Source organism: Scyliorhinus canicula, chromosome 6 (genome assembly GCF_902713615.1).
Source record: "Scyliorhinus canicula chromosome 6, sScyCan1.1, whole genome shotgun sequence".
Taxonomy (NCBI): Eukaryota; Metazoa; Chordata; class Chondrichthyes; order Carcharhiniformes; family Scyliorhinidae; genus Scyliorhinus; species Scyliorhinus canicula.
In genome coordinates this window covers 120,568,923-120,588,203 of record NC_052151.1, presented here as the reverse complement: position 1 = coordinate 120,588,203, position 19,281 = coordinate 120,568,923, and the positions used below count along the sequence as shown (strand labels likewise).

At 41.3% G+C, this 19,281-nt stretch overlaps 1 protein-coding gene across 3 annotated transcripts in view; it reads right to left on the bottom strand.

Annotated features, from left to right (window-relative positions):
- The window catches only part of cad (carbamoyl-phosphate synthetase 2, aspartate transcarbamylase, and dihydroorotase), a 125,198-nt gene that overhangs the window by 16,406 nt on the left and 89,511 nt on the right, over positions 1-19,281 (bottom strand). Inside the window, exons 35-43 of one of the 3 annotated variants that reach the window (XM_038800015.1) lie at positions 18,284-18,437; positions 16,306-16,353; positions 14,666-14,818; positions 14,357-14,517; positions 10,363-10,437; positions 6,200-6,412; positions 2,307-2,432; positions 1,112-1,267; positions 781-882 (exon numbers count right to left, since the gene is read on the bottom strand). In XM_038800015.1, the coding sequence (XP_038655943.1) occupies positions 781-882; positions 1,112-1,267; positions 2,307-2,432; positions 6,200-6,412; positions 10,363-10,437; positions 14,357-14,517; positions 14,666-14,818; positions 16,306-16,353; positions 18,284-18,437 (1,188 nt within the window). The remainder of the gene's footprint in view (positions 1-780; positions 883-1,111; positions 1,268-2,306; positions 2,433-6,199; positions 6,413-10,362; positions 10,438-14,356; positions 14,518-14,665; positions 14,819-16,305; positions 16,354-18,283; positions 18,438-19,281) is intronic. The other 2 variants (XM_038800017.1, XM_038800018.1) reach the window with 2 other exon arrangements.

The following is a 19,281-nucleotide window of genomic DNA, read 5'->3' as shown; positions in this document are numbered from 1 at the left end:
TGAATCTCTGAAGAATCCTTAAATATCTTTGATTGCTTATCTTCTTTCTTACCTTTTAATCCATCTTCCCAGTCCACTGCAGCCAACTTTATCTTCATATCGTCAGTAGTTTTAGACCCAAGTTTCTCACCCTCAAGCTGAATGTGAAATTCTATCATATGATCAGTGGAGGTTTTGTAGTGCAGTGGGTAGTGTGCCTGCCTCAGAGCCAGAGCTTTGGAATCATTCTACTCTAGGACTTGATGGCCAAGCAAGGTGCATTCATAACCAAGCCCAACAGGTTGAATATCAACCTGCACATACTTCCAATAAACCTACGGCAGGCAGGAAGATGGGTCGAGTCTCCTGATCAGGTAGAACCTGTGGAAGGAAATGGCAAACCACTGCAGTACCTGTCAAACACACCCAAGGAACAGCACATGGAAGTCCAAGGGTGCCAATGTTCACTTAGGGCATGGTACTTGAAGCAGAGACAGATCGATCACTCTTGCCTACAAGATCGTTTACTGTGTAACCTCTAATTAAACCGGTCACATTGCACATTACCAGGCCTAAAATTGCCCAGTTGGTTCCAGAATATACTGTTCTAAGCAATTGTCCCTAATGCACTCCAAGAACTCGTCCTCAAGACTACTGTTGCCAATTATATGGGGTTTTAAATAGAAAATTGGTTCTAAAAGCAGAAAATTTAAATGCATGCAGAATTCTACTTTTGAATTTCAAAGATGGCATTGGTGGAGAAAGCCATTTGATTCTACTTCATATATATTAAATCATTACCTCTTCGTATTCTTCCTCTGAGACAAACCTTTCCTTCTGAATCCTAGTCATGTATAACACATCGGTATCTGGCAAAGCTTCTTCCAAACTATCAAATTCTTCCTGTGTATACAAAAGTGTGTTAATATGCAGATTGGAAAGCAAACAGCAAAACGGTGTTATAAGACATGTTAAATCATAGCTCAGGTATTGAACTTTTCTAAATTATAAGAATAAAAGCCCAGTTCTCAGAACATGCATGCAGGATTCAAAACACAGATTTAATATTAAACACTATTTCTTAAACTAAGTACCTCCAAATTAAACTGAGGCTAGTCTACATATTGCTCACCTGCTTGATTCCTCTAGATGCCAGAAAATGTATGATATTTTGGGGCATCCGAAGGTTTCTGGGAGTAACATATCGGAGATTAACACGGTATAATGTGAGAAGGTAGGCCAGTGAATGTACTGTTCTCCCATGTTTCAGGTCTCCAACCATTGTGATCTATTAACCAAGTGAAGTTACATTTGGTAAACAAAACATTAGATCAGGAAGTTTGTCCCAAGATTTGAGTAAATGCAGTACCAAACTGATATTATTTATCCATATGCCAAGTTCAATTACTTCTTATTAATGTGCATTCTGATGAGACCCAGTGACAATATACACATAGCACATTCACTAATTGTAAAACCTTCTAATAATAATGATCTTTATTTGGGTCACAAGTAGGCTTACATTAACACTGCAATGAAGTTGCTGTGAAACTCCCCTAGTCGTCACACTCAGGCGTAAGTTCAGGTACACTGAGGAACAATTCCAAATGTCCAATTCACCTAACAAGCACGTCTTTCGTGACTTGCGGGAGGAAACCAGAGCTCCCGGAGGAAACCCACGCAGACACGGGGAGAATGTGCATACTCCGCACAGACAGTGACCCAAGCCGGGAATCGAACCAGGGTATCTGGTGCTGTGAAGCAACAGCGCTAACCACTGTGCTACCGTGCCTCCCGACGAGATTATTGATCAAACAAATGGCTGCAAGATATAGGAAACAGTTGGAGATTCTTAAGGCAGCAGGTGTATATCACATTGAAATCAATTGGCAATAACTGTTTATAATGCTAGATAAAATGGCACCACTAAGTTCATAGGTTTCCAGGGCTTTTGTCAATGAAATCTTTAAATTATAACTTGACAAAGTAATGGCATCTTTGTCTAATTGCAATTTACCATGCACTGGATTCATACCTTGCTGGATCAATATCAAACCAAAAAGACTGCATGCCAGTTGTAAATTAATGTACCTGTTGTCTCAATCGTCTGGAATAAGTTCATTACAAGACAATTTAGCAATATTAGACAAAAGATTGGACCGCAAATAGTACAACCAAACCCAGTAAATCCAACCAAATCCATAGTCTATATTCCAAACTATTTTAACTGGATTGAAGGAGGTTGAAGGAAATCCAGTTCTTACTCCGGCCCGGACACTGAATTCTGGCATTAATTAATTACACATACAAAAAAAAGTCTAGCTTACAGTCATTCCATTCACAGTTCCCAGCTCCTCCCGAATAGTGAAAATGTCAAGCAAAGCTTGAGTTGGGTGTTCACCGACACCATCTCCCGCATTAATAATAGGTTTTCGGCAATGTTTAGCAGCAAGCTGAAAGAAACAGGTGCACAGAAATTCTTAGCCACTGGAGTTGCGGTTTATGTGAAGTCAAAAATATGCACAAGCACAAATACACTAAGCAACACTGTCAGGATCCATTCTGTGCCTGATGTCACATAGCCAAATTACTTCTGTTTAAAGTTTCTTGGCATAGGAGTTAAATAAATCGGTGTGCACAATAGTGTTTCTTACAAACTAAGAAATCTCAAAAAGTTCAAGGCCAAAACTTGAACACTTTAAAAATAAAATTAAAACGCTAAACCTTTTCCTTCACTGAATCCTTTCATCCATTTCTCATCCACTCACCTTGATTGCCAGCCATTTTTATTTAAATTCTTGGCAACTATGTATTTAGACTCTGCTCCTCACCATTTCTCTGCCATTATATTTAAACAAACTAGCACTTAATTACTCCTTTCATTTTGTTTATCCTGCTGTTATGATCTCTGTGGAGAGCATTTCTGTTAATCTTTAAAATGCAATTGGAACTTCCAGTTGATAGCTGTAAAGATGACTGATTTCCCATTTTAAAGACTTTACTGTGAAAGGCTCAAAGCTGTCCAGACACTCTATCTTGGAAGTAAATAAAACATTTTAAAGCATATGCATTTGCAGCCTGACATTCTCAACACTTTCAGGAAAACACAAATGGAGCTGTCATAGCCTCCAAGTGTCCAACACCTTACACCTTTCCAGTAAAACAACATGGGCCTCTCTTAAGTCTTTCACAATGTTACTGAGGCCTGTTGTTAGGCGGACCTCAGAACAGACCACATGGGCCCCATTCGTTTTACCCTAAATTAAAGACATAGCCCCAGAACATAACCTTGTAAACCACATGTGTTACATTGCATCATTTTCTACTTTCTACCAGAATGTTTCTCTGTGGGAAATTAGTCCATGGTACAAGAGGACCACCAATTGGTAGCAGTCTCATACCATGGCCTAGTAGGATTAAACTCAAAACAATACTCTCTTGCAGACAAAGCAACATTTGACTTTACATTTATAATAATCTTCATTAGTGTTACAAGTAGGCTTACATTAACACTGCAAATAAGTTACTGTGAAAATCCCCTCGTCGCCACATTCCGGCGCCTGTTCTGGCACATGGAGGGAGAATTCAGAATGTCCAATGCACCTAACTGCAAGTCTTTCAGGACTTGTGGGAGGAAACTGGAGCACCCGGAGGAAACCCACGCAAACATGAGAACGTGCAGACTCCACACAGACAGTGAATCAAGACGGGAATCGAACCTGGGACTCTGGAGCTGTGAAGCAACAATGCTAACCTCTGTGCTACCGTGCCACCCATATGTAGAACAAACCAAAAATCAAACTTTGAAATATTTCCTCAATACCTAAAAATAAGATTCACAAATAAAGCAATCATTTTCTGTGCATGCCAAAGAATATGGTATACCAAGAAGCCTGCAAAGAATCGGATCCTTTTAAGTTTTCTATTTAAGTTATTACACCATTATGTCATACTTTTGCAATACAGAGTTATGGGACATAAATTTGAAATTGACATTTTAAAACCAAAATGGAGCCGAGATGTCAAGTGGCCTTTTCTTTCCTGCCAACACATATGGAGTTATCTTCATGCTTTGAGAAGTTATTGAAGTACAAAAGATTTTTCCCGTAATTAATGGCTGTCCTTCCCCAAATAATTAAGGAAACAGTTTTCACTGTACTGTTTGCACACTTTTCAATTTCAGAGTTCAAATTCAATGAATGGGTATGAAAAAACCCTATTTTATCACCTTGATATGTAAATGGGTGAAACCTGGACCCCATTGTTTGACATTACAAGCCGTTTGTGAGGATCCGACAAATACATTTTGAGGTCACAATACAGAAACTAGGTTTTTGATAAGGAGATTCAATAAGGCACATTTTTGGATCAGAAAATTAGAAATCTCTAGACCAGTGAAGGAACAAGATCCTGCCTAAGAAACACCAGTAGGTAGAGAATTCAGGCTACTTTTGACCTCTGTGCCTAAGGAACCAGTCAGAGATTTCACTATAGGGCTGCAACTAACTCTCAATTTGAGTGAAGCAAAGGAAATCTGATATCGCAAGCAACAAACAACATCAAATTTGTCTTCATAATGTTAAGTAATGGGTTAAGAGACATTGCAATTAGTTGTCTCATTGATGTTAAGTGTTCAATGATTGTCTCATTTATGTTAAGTGTTCAATGATTGACACTGATATGTAAAGGGGCTTCAGGTGGACTCTGGAGCTTGTGATGATCTGTAGAGTTCTGTGCAGAGTGAGTTTGAACCATTAAAGGTGTGTTGGTGAAAAAGGAGCTGAACTCTTGCCTCTTCATACCACAGCATCTAGTACATGTTAACACATAAGCCGTCAGATAAAGAATTATAGGTCTGCAGTGTTTCATCCTTAAGAAATGCAGGTGTGATAGAGAACTTACAAAATCTAAATGCATGCTACACTTTGTAATCACAATTTTTTCTAGAGTGCCTTTGTGAGTGTCCATGAGTGGATGAGAGGATTTGGTTGCGTATATATTCACATGTTGAATAATAAACATTTATCTTTCTTTGAAAACGTATGGAAAATCTGTCATTACTGGCAGCTACAGCATTCAAGGGGTTAAGATTGTTTGTCAGTCTTCATTGAGTTGAGGGGTAAAAAGGGGGAAGCCATCCTCTTCACCTCTCCCCGTCCCATCAATTACGTTAAATTTTTCAATAAATTCTTCAAATAAGGGCAACATTTTTTTTGATATACATTACATATATTTAAGTTAACCAAACATAGTAGGTTTTTCTAACAGTGCTTACAATTAACAATCTGGTTTCTTCCTTTTTGTTATATTACCTTTGAGGAATGGCAAAACAATGTAGCTGAATGCATATATTAAGTTGCCACTAACAAAACAAAAATACAAAACACAGTTGAAAGTAGTACTAAATTCGCATCATTGTTTTAGTGTTGCTCATCCCTAATTGGCGGTGAACCTAGTGGCTTGCTAGGGCAATTAATTGCTGTGCATCTGATGTCACATGTAGCCCACACCAGAATAGAATCATAGAATCTCTGCAGTGCAGGAGGCATTTGGCCCATCGAGTCTGCACAAACCCTCTGAAAGAGCATTCTACTTAGGCCCACTCCACTGCTCTATCCCCATAACCCCACATAACGTGTACATCCCTGGACACTAAGGGTCAATTCTTTACCATGGCCAATCCACCAAACCTGCCCACATTTGAGCTGTGGACTCACACAGACAAGGGGAGAAAGTACAAGCTCCACACAGTCACCCAAGGCCGGAATTGAGCCTGGGTCCATGGCACTGTGAAGCAGCAATACTAACCACTTTACCACCATGCCGCCAGCTAAGGATGGCAGACTTCTTTCCCTAAAGGACATTAGTGAACCAGCTGGGTTTTTACGACAATCAATGATAAGTTTCATGGCCACCATTACTGGGACTAGCTTTGAATTCCAGATTTATTAACTTAATTTAATTCCACCAGCTGCCAGGGTGGGATTTGAACCCATGTCACTGAAGCATTAAATGGAGTCTCTGGATTACTAGTACATTACCGCCATGCCACCATCCCCCAACAAATGAGAAACTAATGCCCATGTTTTCTGTTGATTTTTTACAAACAAAAGCAAATCAGAAAAAGATATATATTTAAGAAGCAATTTGCTGAAGATGAAGAAGCCCAGAAAATTAAACTATCAATTAATGTTTTGTGCCGTGGAAATTGAAGACATACCTCAACTGCACCTGGCTGAGGATGGCGAAGAACCAATACATCCACATAGCAACTCATTGTCTGTACCGTGTCTGAGAGAGACTCCCCTTTCTGTACAGATGAAGTCGCTTCCGAAAAATGAATCACGGTTCCTCCAAGCCGCTGCATGGCAGCAGCAAATGAACTACTCGTTCTTGTGCTGACCTCATAAAACATGGAAGCCATAACTTTCCCCTGTGATGAGAAAATAGACATGAGTTCTGCATTGGCATGTTATTCTGATACTTTCAAATCACTTAAATGTTAGGATATCACAAATGATTTCCATGATTTGCATAACGATATAAACACACTGAACGATTACTACTTGCATTTTTTTGCACATCTTCACACAATTGCTCCCCATCTAGAAGACAAACCTGACTTTCTTTGATTTATAGCATTGTTGCTAGTCCATTACAAAATAGACATTTGGTCTGGATAAAATGTGTGGACAACAGAAATGGGATTCCAGACTCATTGCCCATCTCAACCAGCTGGGGGTCCCCAACAGGCTGGGGGCCCCCCAACAGGCTGGGGGCCCCCCAACAGGCTGGGGGCCCCCCAACAGGCTGGGGGCCCCCCAACAGGCTGGGGGCCCCCCAACAGGCTGGGGGCCCCCCAACAGGCTGGGGGCCCCCCAACAGGCTGGGGGCCCCCCAACAGGCTGGGGGCCCCCCAACAGGCTGGGGGCCCCCCAACAGGCTGGGGATCCAGCAATGGAAATGTCTCAAAGCACTTTAAAGTGAGGAAAAGGCAGTGTGTTGAGGAAAGAAAAGGCTGTGTTTATTTGTGCTACAACACATGGGGTAGTACTTACTGCACATGTGCAGATGCAGTATCAGAGAAACCATTTTAACAGTCGGGTCCTTGTTTTAGCAAAAATAATGACTCGAGTTTTTCTTAATGTTTTCAACATATTTGCTCAGAATTTGACTGATAATGATGAAGCTTATTTTGGAGCTTTAATTATGATGCCGAGTTTCCATCACAGAAAGGCTTGGAAGTTATAAAATAAAGCAATACTTATTTTTAAATTGGTTTTAAAGTAGTGACTAAAAGATGTCTGGGAATGATAATTAGAGATAATGCAGTTTCACCATTGGTTAAAAATCAAATAAAGATTTTGAGGGAAAAAAAGAAACATTGCCCAATGTGGGACTAACAGTCCCATTATGGATCAACTGAGGTCGCCGGGCTGTGTCGAAACCCCCTGCACAAAGCCTTCTCAATCTGTTCACTTATTATTGTGACCCTTCAGACAATTGCGCTTGACACATTGTCCTCAGTGGCAGGAGTTACAGTGGGAATAAGAAACAAAAGAATAGGAGGAGTTTTGGCAGGAGTTACAGTGGGAATAAGAAACAAAAGAATAGGAGGAGCATTGGCAGAGAGAGAGAGAGAGAGAGAGTTGGGATTTTTAAAGCAGGATCTGACACGGCAGAGGAAAGGTCACAGTGAGTTTCCAAAAGACAGGCAACAGCGACTAAACATGTGGCCAATGATGGAATAGAGGACAAGGAGTGAGCAAAGTGGATATGCAGATAAGGAACCAGACTGGAGGATGGGGAGGCAGTGGAGCTTGGGGAGGCAGTGGAGCTTGGGGAGGCAGTGGAGCTTGGGGAGGCAGTGGAGCTTGGGGAGGCAGTGGAGCTTGGGGAGGCAGTGGAGCTTGGGGAGGCAGTGGAGCTTGGGGAGGCAGTGGAGCTTGGGGAGGCAGTGGAGCTTGGGGAGACAGTGGAGCTTGGGGAGACAGTGGAGCTTGGGGAGACAGTGGAGCTTGGGGAGACAGTGGAGCTTGGGGAGACAGTGGAGCTTGGGGAGACAGTGGAGCTTGGGGAGACAGTGGAGCTTGGGGAGACAGTGGAGCTTGGGGAGACAGTGGAGCTTGGGGAGACAGTGGAGCTTGGGGAGACAGTGGAGCTTGGGGAGACAGTGGAGCTTGGGGAGACAGTGGAGCTTGGGGAGACAGTGGAGCTTGGGGAGACAGTGGAGCTTGGGGAGACAGTGGAGCTTGGGGAGACAGTGGAGCTTGGGGAGACAGTGGAGCTTGGGGAGACAGTGGAGCTTGGGGAGACAGTGGAGCTTGGGGAGACAGTGGAGCTTGGGGAGACAGTGGAGCTTGGGGAGACAGTGGAGCTTGGGGAGACAGTGGAGCTTGGGGAGACAGTGGAGCTTGGGGAGACAGTGGAGCTTGGGGAGACAGTGGAGCTTGGGGAGACAGTGGAGCTTGGGGAGACAGTGGAGCTTGGGGAGACAGTGGAGCTTGTGGAGACAGTGGAGCTTGGGGAGACAGTGGAGCTTGGGGAGGCAGTGGAGCTTGGGGAGACAGTGGAGCTTGGGGAGACAGTGGAGCTTGGGGAGACAGTGGAGCTTGGGGAGACAGTGGAGCTTGGAGAGGCTGGGAGCACAGTCTACGCTGTTTTGAATGAATTGTAACTTGTCAAAGGCTGAAACGTAGAAAATAGGAGCAAGGGGAGGCCATTCAGCCTTCTCCACTATGCATTATGGTCTAACTGATCAACTCCATAACTAGCTCCCGCTTTCCCCCCATATCCTTTGATCTCTTTCGCCCCAACAGCTATGTCTAACGTCTTCTTGAAAACATACATGTTTTAGCCTCAACTGCTTTGTGGTTGTAAATTCCACAGGCCGATCATTCTCTGGGTGAAAATATTTTTCCTCATCTCAGTTCGAAATGGTCCTCGCCCTATCCTCAAGACTGTGGCCCCTGCTTCTGAACTTCCCCACCATCAGGAACATCCTTCAAGCACCGACCGTGGTGTAGTTTTGTTAGTATTTTATAGATTTCTATGAGATTCCTACCCCCACTCTTCTGAACTCCAGCGAATACAATCCTAACCATCTCTCCTCATCAAACGTCAGTCCTGCCATCCCAAGAATCAGTCTGATAAACCTTCTCTGCACTCCCTCAGTGGCAAGAACATCCTTCCTCAGAGACCAAAACGCTAATATTCCAGGAGCGGCCTCATCCAGGCCCTGTATAATTGCAGCAAGACATCCCTGCTCCTGTACTCAAATTCTTTCGCTATGAAGACGAACATACCATTTTCCTTCTCTACTGCTTGCTGCACCTGCATGCTTACCTTGTGTAGGAGGACATCAAAGTCCTGTTACATTTTCCCCTCTACTAATTTATGACTATTCAGATAATAATCTGCCTTCACATTTTTGCTGCCCAAGTGGATAGCCTCACATTTTTCCAAATTATACTGCACTTGCCACTCATTTTTTCACTCACTCTTGTCCAAATCACACTGAAGGATCTCTGCATCTTCCTCACAGCTCACCCTCCCACCCAACTTGGTGTCATCTGTGAATATGGAGATATTGCATTTCATACCCTCATCTAACTCATTTATATTGTAAATAGCTGGGGTCCTAGTACAGATCCCTGTAGTCCCACTAGTCACTGCCTGCCAATTTGGAAAGGCACGTTAATTTCTACTCTGTTTCCTGTCTGCCAACTAGCTTCTATCTCAAATAACGACCCCTGATCCCATGTACTTTAATTTTACACGCTAATCTCTTATGTGGGGCTTTGTTGAAAGCATTCTGAAAGTCCAAATAAACCACATCCACTGGCTCACTCTCATCAACTCTACTAGTTACATCCCCAAAGAATTCAAGTAGATTTGTCAAGCTTGATTTCCCTTTCATAAATCCATGCTGGCTCTGTCCAATATAAATGGGATGAGGAAAGGGATTTAGTTCAGTGTTATGCGGTATTCATGTAAAAAGAAAATAATTTTTCAACGATTTGAATACAGTAACTACCCTCCAAAAAGCCTTAGGATCATCAGAGAGGCAGCAGATAGAGTTGCATGTTATTAGCATACATGTGGAAGCTGCACTCAGTCTTCTGAAATCAATCATTGATAGGTAGCATGCAAATGCTGAAGTGAGTGAGTCAAGGATGATCCCTATTGTACATCAGAGAAGATTCAATCTGGGATAGGCACATCTTGAAGAAATGTAAAATCACTTTAGAGGAACCACTGAGCATAATTACAATTATATATATATATTTTTTTAAATCACTGGTTATCTAAAGCACAATTTGAAAATGCCATGCCTCCGGAAAAAATGTCATATTTATTTAAAATCATTATTGAAGAACAAACCTTTAGAATGTCCAAACTCCGATCTTTCTGCACTGTTAAACGTAGATTATGTGCAATGTTGAACAAATGGGATAACTACAGACAAGGAACAACAAAGAACAAGAAAAACTGTCAGAAATTCTACGTACACAAATAAAGTCTTATCTCACACAGGCTGAAGGTACATATTAGCAATCAATATTAATTGCATTTTTACCTAAATTCTCTTCAGAATGCATCTTTCAATACGGATCGGGGAACCAGTTATCTGTAGAACTTTATTATTGTTTACAAATTAATAAGTCATATGATTATAAATGCTGCAGGACTAACATTTTTAGCTTCTCTTGATAGTATGGAAATATCCAACTAAATGCAACGTGCTGAGATTTTGATTGTAGTTAGTCCAAGACAAGGCACTAACAAAGTCCAAATGTTAGATATACTTCAAAAGTCTTCACTCGAAAATCCTCTGGATACATTTTAAATAAAGTATTGTACAAATGAAATCATAACTTGATACTTTTAAAGAACTTTCTTCTCGTACCCCCAAAATCCTCAAAAACAAAGTCCCATAGTTTATTTTTTAAAATGTATTTTGGGATGTGAGCATTTATTGCCCATTTCTTATTGTCTCTGAGAAAGTGGTGGTGAGCTGCCTTTCTGAACCGCTCCACCCAGAGTACATTGCTGGACCATTATAGAGGGCAGTTAAGAGTCAACCACATTGCTGTGGATTTGGAGTTGTGTAGACCAGAAGGTTGGCACAGTTCTTCCCCTGAAGAATATTAGTGAACCATATGAGTTATTATAACAATTCAGTAATTTCATGATTATTAATGAGACTTGTATTTGATTCCAGGTTTATTAATTCAGTTTAAATTCCCCTTGCTGTCATGGTGGGATTTGGACTGATGCCTACAGAGGGTTAGATTTGATCTCTAGATTACTCATTAAGTAACATTACTAAAATGTTATTGCCCCATTTCGAAGTTCCTAACTCAATTCTTTTCATAGAATTTGGCCCATCAAGTCTGCACCGGCCCTTGGAAAGCCCACACCTCCACCCCACCTAACATTTTCGACACTAAGGACAATTTAGCATGGCCAATCCACCTAACCTGCACATCTTTGAACTGTGGGAGGAAACCCGAGCACCCGGAGGAAACCCACGCAGACACGGGGAGAAAGTGCAGACTCCACATAGACAGTGACCCAAGCCGGGAATCAAAGCTGGGACCCGAGGATTTTGTTGTGCTGGCGGGATTCGGAGGCGCCGAGCCTAGGGGTATGGATGAGCAAAGGTGTTTTTTTTCTAAATGGTCCATGAATACCTGGGTTACATTTGGTAATTTCATTGGCAGAGCAAAGTAAGCATCAGGACAGAAATGAAATAATAGAATACTTCCCTGCAAGTTGAAAGCCCATTGGCAGCAGACACCATCCCATCCCACCAGTACCCCTGCCCAGACACGCCCAGCTCCACTTAAACAAAGTGGAAACCGCCTTAGAAGTGCACACTAAATCTTCTTAGCATGCCCTTTATTTACATTTCCATAAAAAACAGATCTCCAAACAACCATGGTCACTCATTGCACAGTTGAATTTGTGATAAAAAATTGTTTACATTTTGTAGTGATCTTTTATCTAGCTCAGACAGAATGCATTGTTCGGTTATGTGGTAAATTATTTGCTGTTAGTTATTTAAATGGAGGAATCAAGCTCAACTAACTGTTCCGGTGGCGCAGTGGGTTAGCCCTGCAGCCTCATGGCACCAAGGTCCCAGGTTCAATCCCGGCTCTGGGTCACTGTCCGTGTGGAGTTTGCAGATTCTCCCCGTGTTTGCGTGGGTTTCACCACCACAACCCAAAGATGTTGCCTCACGGTAGCATGGTGGTTAGCATCAATGCTTCACAGCTCCAGGGTCCCAGGTTCGATTCCCGGCTGGGTCACTGTCTGTGTGGAGTCTGCACGTCCTCCCCGTGTGTGCGTGGGTTTCCTCCGGGTGCTCCGGTTTCCTCCCACAGTCCAAAGATGTGCGGGTTAGGTGGATTGGCCATGCTAAATTGCCCATAGTGTAAGGTTAATGGGGGGATTGTTGGGTTACGGGTATACGGGTTACGTGGGTTTAAGTAGGGTGATCATTGCTCGGCACAACATCGAGGGCCGAAGGGCCTGTTCTGTGCTGTACTGTTCTATGTTCTATGTTCTATGTGCAGATGTGGATTGACCATGCTAAATTGCCCCTTAATTGGAAAACATGAATTGGGCACTCTAAATTTATTTTAAAAAACGAACTGTTCAGGAGATTATTTAATAAACTGTCGCTTTTTGAATTCGAAGGCCATTTTAAAACTTAAAGTGACATAGTTCAGACAAGCACTAGACAGGAAACAAAATGTTAGCCATGATACTCAGTCATGTCCCTGCTCTCGTTGTACAGTCTGAAACAGAGGAAAAATGTGATTTGCTTCTTCACTGCTGCAAACAGCAATGCTACCATATAATTTATTTTGATTAAGCCATTGTAGTCAGAGCTGATGCTGGCAGTAGGACAGCAAAATAGGTGGATGAACATCTCATTAGGATATAGGATTAGAATCTTAAAGGAGCCATGAAAACTCATCTCAATACATCTTTCCAACAATTCATATTGAAACAATCCGTAGCATTATTTTAAAATGCTACTCTATTTCACTGCAACATTAAGTAATATTGGTAAATTTGGTAAACCACTCAACTGGGACCAAAATTTAGAGTGAAAGTGCGAGTTCCTGCACTTAAAGAAAATCAAGTTCGCCATTAGGGATTCACCTCAATGTGCAAGTTGATCATCAACACCTTTAAGGAGCATTCAGTTGTCAGGGTGGAGGCACCAGCGTGGCAGCAAGTAGAGTGGAGAGGACAGGAGATTGTTTTTGGGGGGGGGGTGTATAAGGATGGTGTTGCCCGTTTGCTGTTGCCATGGTTGGTTTTTGTGTTTTTCTTCTTTGTTATGTATATATTTCATAATGCCTCAATAAAAAGATTTTTTTTTTAAAAAAAGATCACTAATAAGCATTTGTCGCTGAAAAGGAGACATTCGTTTGTTAAATTAAGGTATGAATACAGCACAATTAGACAACTAGTCAACTTTCTGTAAATACTGTGTTGAGAATGTACATCAGTGCAGTGTCAGGGTGAAAACTTGGATACTACTTTTCTCTTTTGTAAAGTATGAGTTTTGGAAAATTTTAAATGAAAACAATGTTCATACCTAGATAGTTCATTCTTTGTGAGGTTTCCCAATTTAACTGGAAACTAATCATAAATATTTACCTTTCTGAAATAAAGGAGGAGGAAAAAAGAAACCCGAGCTACGTGAAGCAGTTCTTACAATGGTTTTCCATGATTGCATAGTTATGTATGGCAAAATCATCACGTATTAGTAGCTGCCTGTTCTTTGCAAACTGTTAAAATAAATAAGACAATTCTGTAATCACTTAGCGACTTCTAGATCAAATTATCTAGAAATTTAGTATGGCGCAGAACTGATTTTCTCCCACAAGCAGAGCTCAGTGCGTGTGGCTGTCTGCTTCGCATGAAAATCAGAGCCAGGCAGCACGGTGACACAGTGGTTAGCATGGCTGCCTCACGGCACCGAGGTCCCAGGTTCGATCCTGGCTCTGGGTCACTGTCTGTGTGGAGTTGCGCATTTACCCCATGTGTGTGTGGGTTTCGCCCCGACAATCCAAAGATGTGCAGGGTGGGTGGATTGGCCATGTTAAATTGTGCTTTAATTGGAAAAAATTAATTGGGTCCTCTTAAATTTATCTTAAAAAGACATGTAAACCAGAGCCACTGGATTTTGGTTAAATGCTGGGAGGCAACACAATTCTCAAGGCATTATATACAGCAATATCAGTCCTTCATCAAGGTCCTTGTCAATTATAAACTGTCACTCAATGATCCATTTCACTGCACAGCTCAGCATGAGAACAGAAAGCAGATTAAAAGCCATGAAAATAGTTATTACCTGGTCCTTAGTAAACTGTCTGACTGACAGAATGTGTTGTCCAACAAAAGAATGTAACAAAGGGGAGCACTGGTAAGGGACAACTTGTGCTGCAAGATTCTGCGGTGACAGAAGCCTCGAGACTGGAGGAGGGTGTATGTAGCCATCCTGATTAATGGTATCTTAGGCACATTAAAGACAAATAAAGTGTTAGGCATTACTTCTGATGAATGGCTTTTTGCCATTAAGCAAACATTCAACTGTTCATCTAACGCGTCACTGTTGTTGAATACTACTTTGAACATATCAACTGAGGGTTGACTAACTTACCAGTTTCAAGTATAATCCATTCATTGGGCTGAATTATACAGTCCCTCCAGCTGGCAGGATTTTCCTGTCCCACCGAAGTCAACGGACCTTTGAACGGCTCGCTGCATTTTACGGCCCCACCCCTGCCGCGACGGGGCTGTAAGATTCCGCCCACTGAATGTGATGAGAGACACGACTTTCATTTTGGAGTTTTAAAAATAAGATGTCAGTTCAAATCGATTATATAAACTGGTGGCATCAGATTCATAGCCAATGGGTTGCCAATTGCCACTGCTATCAGACCGTAAGACATTGAAAGTGTCATACAGATGGCAGCATACAATCCATCACACATGCTCAGAATGCTACGTTCCCACAATCTGTTAATAACTCACTATATTGTGTCGTATGGTGTAGTTTGGCATGAATCTTCAAGAGGGGATTGAAAATCACTGCCCCCCCAGTTTGTATCCTGCAGGTTTTGGTTGAACTATATCTTCTCAACAGATATTTTGTTTCTTTCCTTGTCCATGACCACTCGCTTTGGCCCCTGCGCCACCAACTTATTTTTCATTTAATCTTTCCCATCTTTCGCCCTACCATAAACCTGCCCCGTTTTGTTTTTCTTGTGACCGTGCCCCTTTTCACTTTCTTAAAACCCATTACATTTCTAACTTTTCCCAGTGTTGATGAAAGGTCACAGACATGAACCCGGTTTCCTTCTCTACAGATATCGTCTGACCTGCTGCCCAGCATTTTGCCTTTTCTCCGAAAAGTCGTGTGTATTATTTATTGAGCAAACAGTTGTCATGTGCTGGGTGGGGGGAAAACAAATCAATCACAAAACCTCTGGGTATAAATCTAAACCAAATCAGAATAGTAAACTGGATGCCTAACTCAGCCTTCAACATATAATCTAAAACTTAAATCAAAAAGCAATATTTATCACAAATGCAGCATAATTCAAATTATATTAACCATATTTCTTTTTTAAAATAAATTTAGAGAACCCAATTATTTTTTTTCCAATTGAGGGGCAATTTAAGCCAATGGCCAATCCACCTAACCTGCGCATCTTTGGTTTGTGTGGGTGAAACCCACGCAGACACGGGGAGAATGTGCAAACTCCACACGACACGGTCAGGGACCCATGGCCGGGATTCGAACCCAGGTCCTCAGCACCTAGTACCAGTGCTAACCACTGCATCATGTGCCGCCCTATTAATCATATTTCTATACTGTTTCAATGCTATGCAATCTGGTGACATACCGAATTTTGGAGAACTTGATATTAGGTTCAGTATTCTCCAATACACTTACAAAGCCGAACAGAACTTTAAAAAACAAACATCAGAACAGGAACCCAATGTACTTTTTAAAGAGGGTAACTGTTGATATTGGAGTTTCAGGTCCGTGACCATTCATTAGACTTGAAACGTTAACTCTGTTTTCTCTCTCTATAGATGATATTTGGCCTGCTGAGTATTTGCAGCATTTTCTGTTTTTATTTCAGATTTCCAGCGTCCGCAGTATTTTGCTTCTGTTTAAATTGTTAGAATGATCGGATACCCAAATCAGTTTAAACAGATTACAAAAATAATCAATTGTAACTTCTGAACTTTTCTGAGTGTTGAATTTTAAATCAGAAACTGCAATCACACCTTGTTCGATGAGTTTCTTGACTGGTTTTTCCTTGTATTCGCCTTCAGCTGTTTAAATCAAAGCATGCAGAAGCAGCAAAAAGTCAGTCATTAATTGAATGAAGCAATCCAGATTAGAACAGTCAAGCATGCTCTGAAATATAACACTTTTTTTCATGTGCTGACCAGAGGGAACTAGGTAATATATTTAGATTACAGCACAGCATGATCACAAGCATCTACGAGATCCATGATTAATGTCAGAATTGCAGAAAAACGTGGGTCCTGCTGGAAGTCTGTTTGTGTTCAGTGAGTAACCATCAATAAGGTTTTCACTATTCAATAGATTCTTAGCTAAGGAAATATACCAAAAACATGGAAATCAAAGAAAGCAGCTAGATTTTACCTGAACATTTACAGTAACTGTGTTTTAAAGTTTTCACATGTTTGTGATACAAGGAATCAACTTTTTTTTAAATGTGGTTTGATGCATCATAACAGAGCATGGCTGACACAATTTGGGAGACAAATGCCCAGTTGGCAGAATCAAGACCATTTGAGGTGCCCAGGCTTTTAAAGAAAATCATTTGAGAAATCACATAAAATTGATTATGCAAGCAATTATATCATTCCAAACTCTACAAGATTCAAAATTGTAGATTCAGAGCAAAGGCTAACGTGTTAGCTGAAGAGTGACGTTTTTGTTCCATGAATAGGATGAGTCACTGGTGAGGAAAACGGAACAATCAGAATTTTTCTTTGAAAAGACCAGAATTTGAAACTTTTATACTCAAGTTTTATTTTAACATGAATTTATTTTGAGAAGGGGGCTCAAAAGTTGTGAGGCTTCTTACCATGTACTAAGAATGGCCTATGAATACTGCCACCGTATTAATCATGATTACCGAATGACAAGTCATTCAGTTAAGTATGAAAATGATTTATCAGAAGTCTAGTCTTTTTGCTGGGTAGACTGTGGGGCCAAAACACTATTTAATATTAAACTACAAACACGTGATCTGTCAGTCTGTTAAAAAAATACAACACGAATATTTGAAAAAGGGTGTTGAGTTACAAATTGACTTATCGACGACATTCAATCAAACTCCACATGCAACAGCACAGAAACCAATTGAGAACTCAATTTTTAAAATTTATTATTTGTTTATGGGATTTGGGCATCTCTGGCTTGCCCAGCATTTGTTGCCCATCCCCGAGAGCATTTAAGAGTCAACCACATTGCTATGGGTGTGGAGTCACACGTAGGCCAGATCTTCTTCCCTAAAGGGTATTAGTGAACCAGATGGGTTTTTACAACAATTGACAAAGGTTTCATGGTCACCATTAGACTTTTAATTCTAGTTTTTATTGAATTCAAATTCCGCCATCTGCCTAAGTGGGATTCAAACCCAGGTCCACACAACGTTACCCTGGGTCTCTGGGTTACAAGTCCTGTGACAATACCACTATGCCACTGCCTCCCCCCTCAAATGCAGACAGGGCTAGTGCATAAAATCTACATTCTATAGATATGTTAGGCGGTATGCTCAGAGCTTGGTGGAATTCTTGTTAAGATCTGCATAAATCAGGCCATTCTGCTTGCATGAATGCTACATTTTATAAACTGTGTGGAGTGAAGGCTAATATGATAAATGGCAAACTATATTGTGAAATATGTTATTTGCAAAAATCAGCTGGAGGACTGGTAATACAAAACCCATTAATTTGTTTTTTTTTTATAGCCTAAACTTGTGATGCAACTTTGGTGAACACGTACAAGCTGAGAGAATGAGAATGCACAGGAGCAAATTTGGAAATAATATATCTAGTTGTATAAATTTAGGAATAATTTATTTTAAATGTTATGATTCAGGCAGAAGAACTAAAAGAAAATTACCAGGCCAGACAGTGATCTTACAGGGCAATGCAACAAAAGGCGAGTGCAAGTTGAACGGCAGAAGACCATGTTAAACCATTCCTATAGACAAAAAAAAAGTACCATTTGGAAGTCCAGGGTCTGAAGAGCGATGGATTCTTGGAGGAAGATGGAACCTGGGATCCACAGCAGGGCCACAACTTGCCAACCTGCGAGGACTTGCTGCTCTGGTCCGGACTGTTTCAGCTTGAGTGGAATGTTTTGAATGTTCTGGGGTCTTAAAAATAAGTGTGAGATGAGCATGTACATTATTAGAAGATTAATTACCTATCAGGCAAATCAACCACAAATTGGAAGTCTTAATAGCCAACTGTGAAAATCATGGAGAAACAATGTTATGCCTGATGTTTCAGTACTGTAAAAGCTTGTTACATAATCATGTCCTAACTTAACCACAGTACCAAGGGAGTGCTGCATTGCTAAATGTAAAAATGTCAAATCTTTAGAGAAGACATTAAATAGAGGCACTTGGTGCCTGCCCACAGAATCTCTAAAAATCCCTGCAACAGAAATTGAAGACCAGGGAATTCTGGTGTCCTGATCATCTCCTCAGGTGCCTTCCCTTCCTTTGTGCACTTCCTTTGGTTTCATTCCTCACTTATCCTTTCAAGTCTGCATTCAGAACTGGGTGCACCAGCGTTCAAGTCTTCTTACATGGCCTCCCTACTCCCACAATTCTGACTATGGAACAGGACAACTCCTGTTGTCCTCGATAGCTGGCCACCCAAACAGCTCCTCTCCAATCCTTTGTAGATTCCGCCCTCACCTCAAAAAAAAACTACAATGGGGGGAATGGGGTCCTTTCTGGCAGACATCATCTTAAATTGATATATGCCGTGTCATTCATTTGGATAGGCCTAACATTTGGTGCAGAACTGAAGTCTGCTGAGGAAAAGGATCTAAACACTGCACCTGCAGAATCTTAAGACCGCAAGACTGGTGCAGTAAACTTACTGCAAAGCTAAACAGAGTGCATGGGTGTATAGGGACGATAATTCAACATATGCATCCTTGTATATGGCCCAGGTAGGTGTCATCTGGAATGATGTGTTCAATTTTGG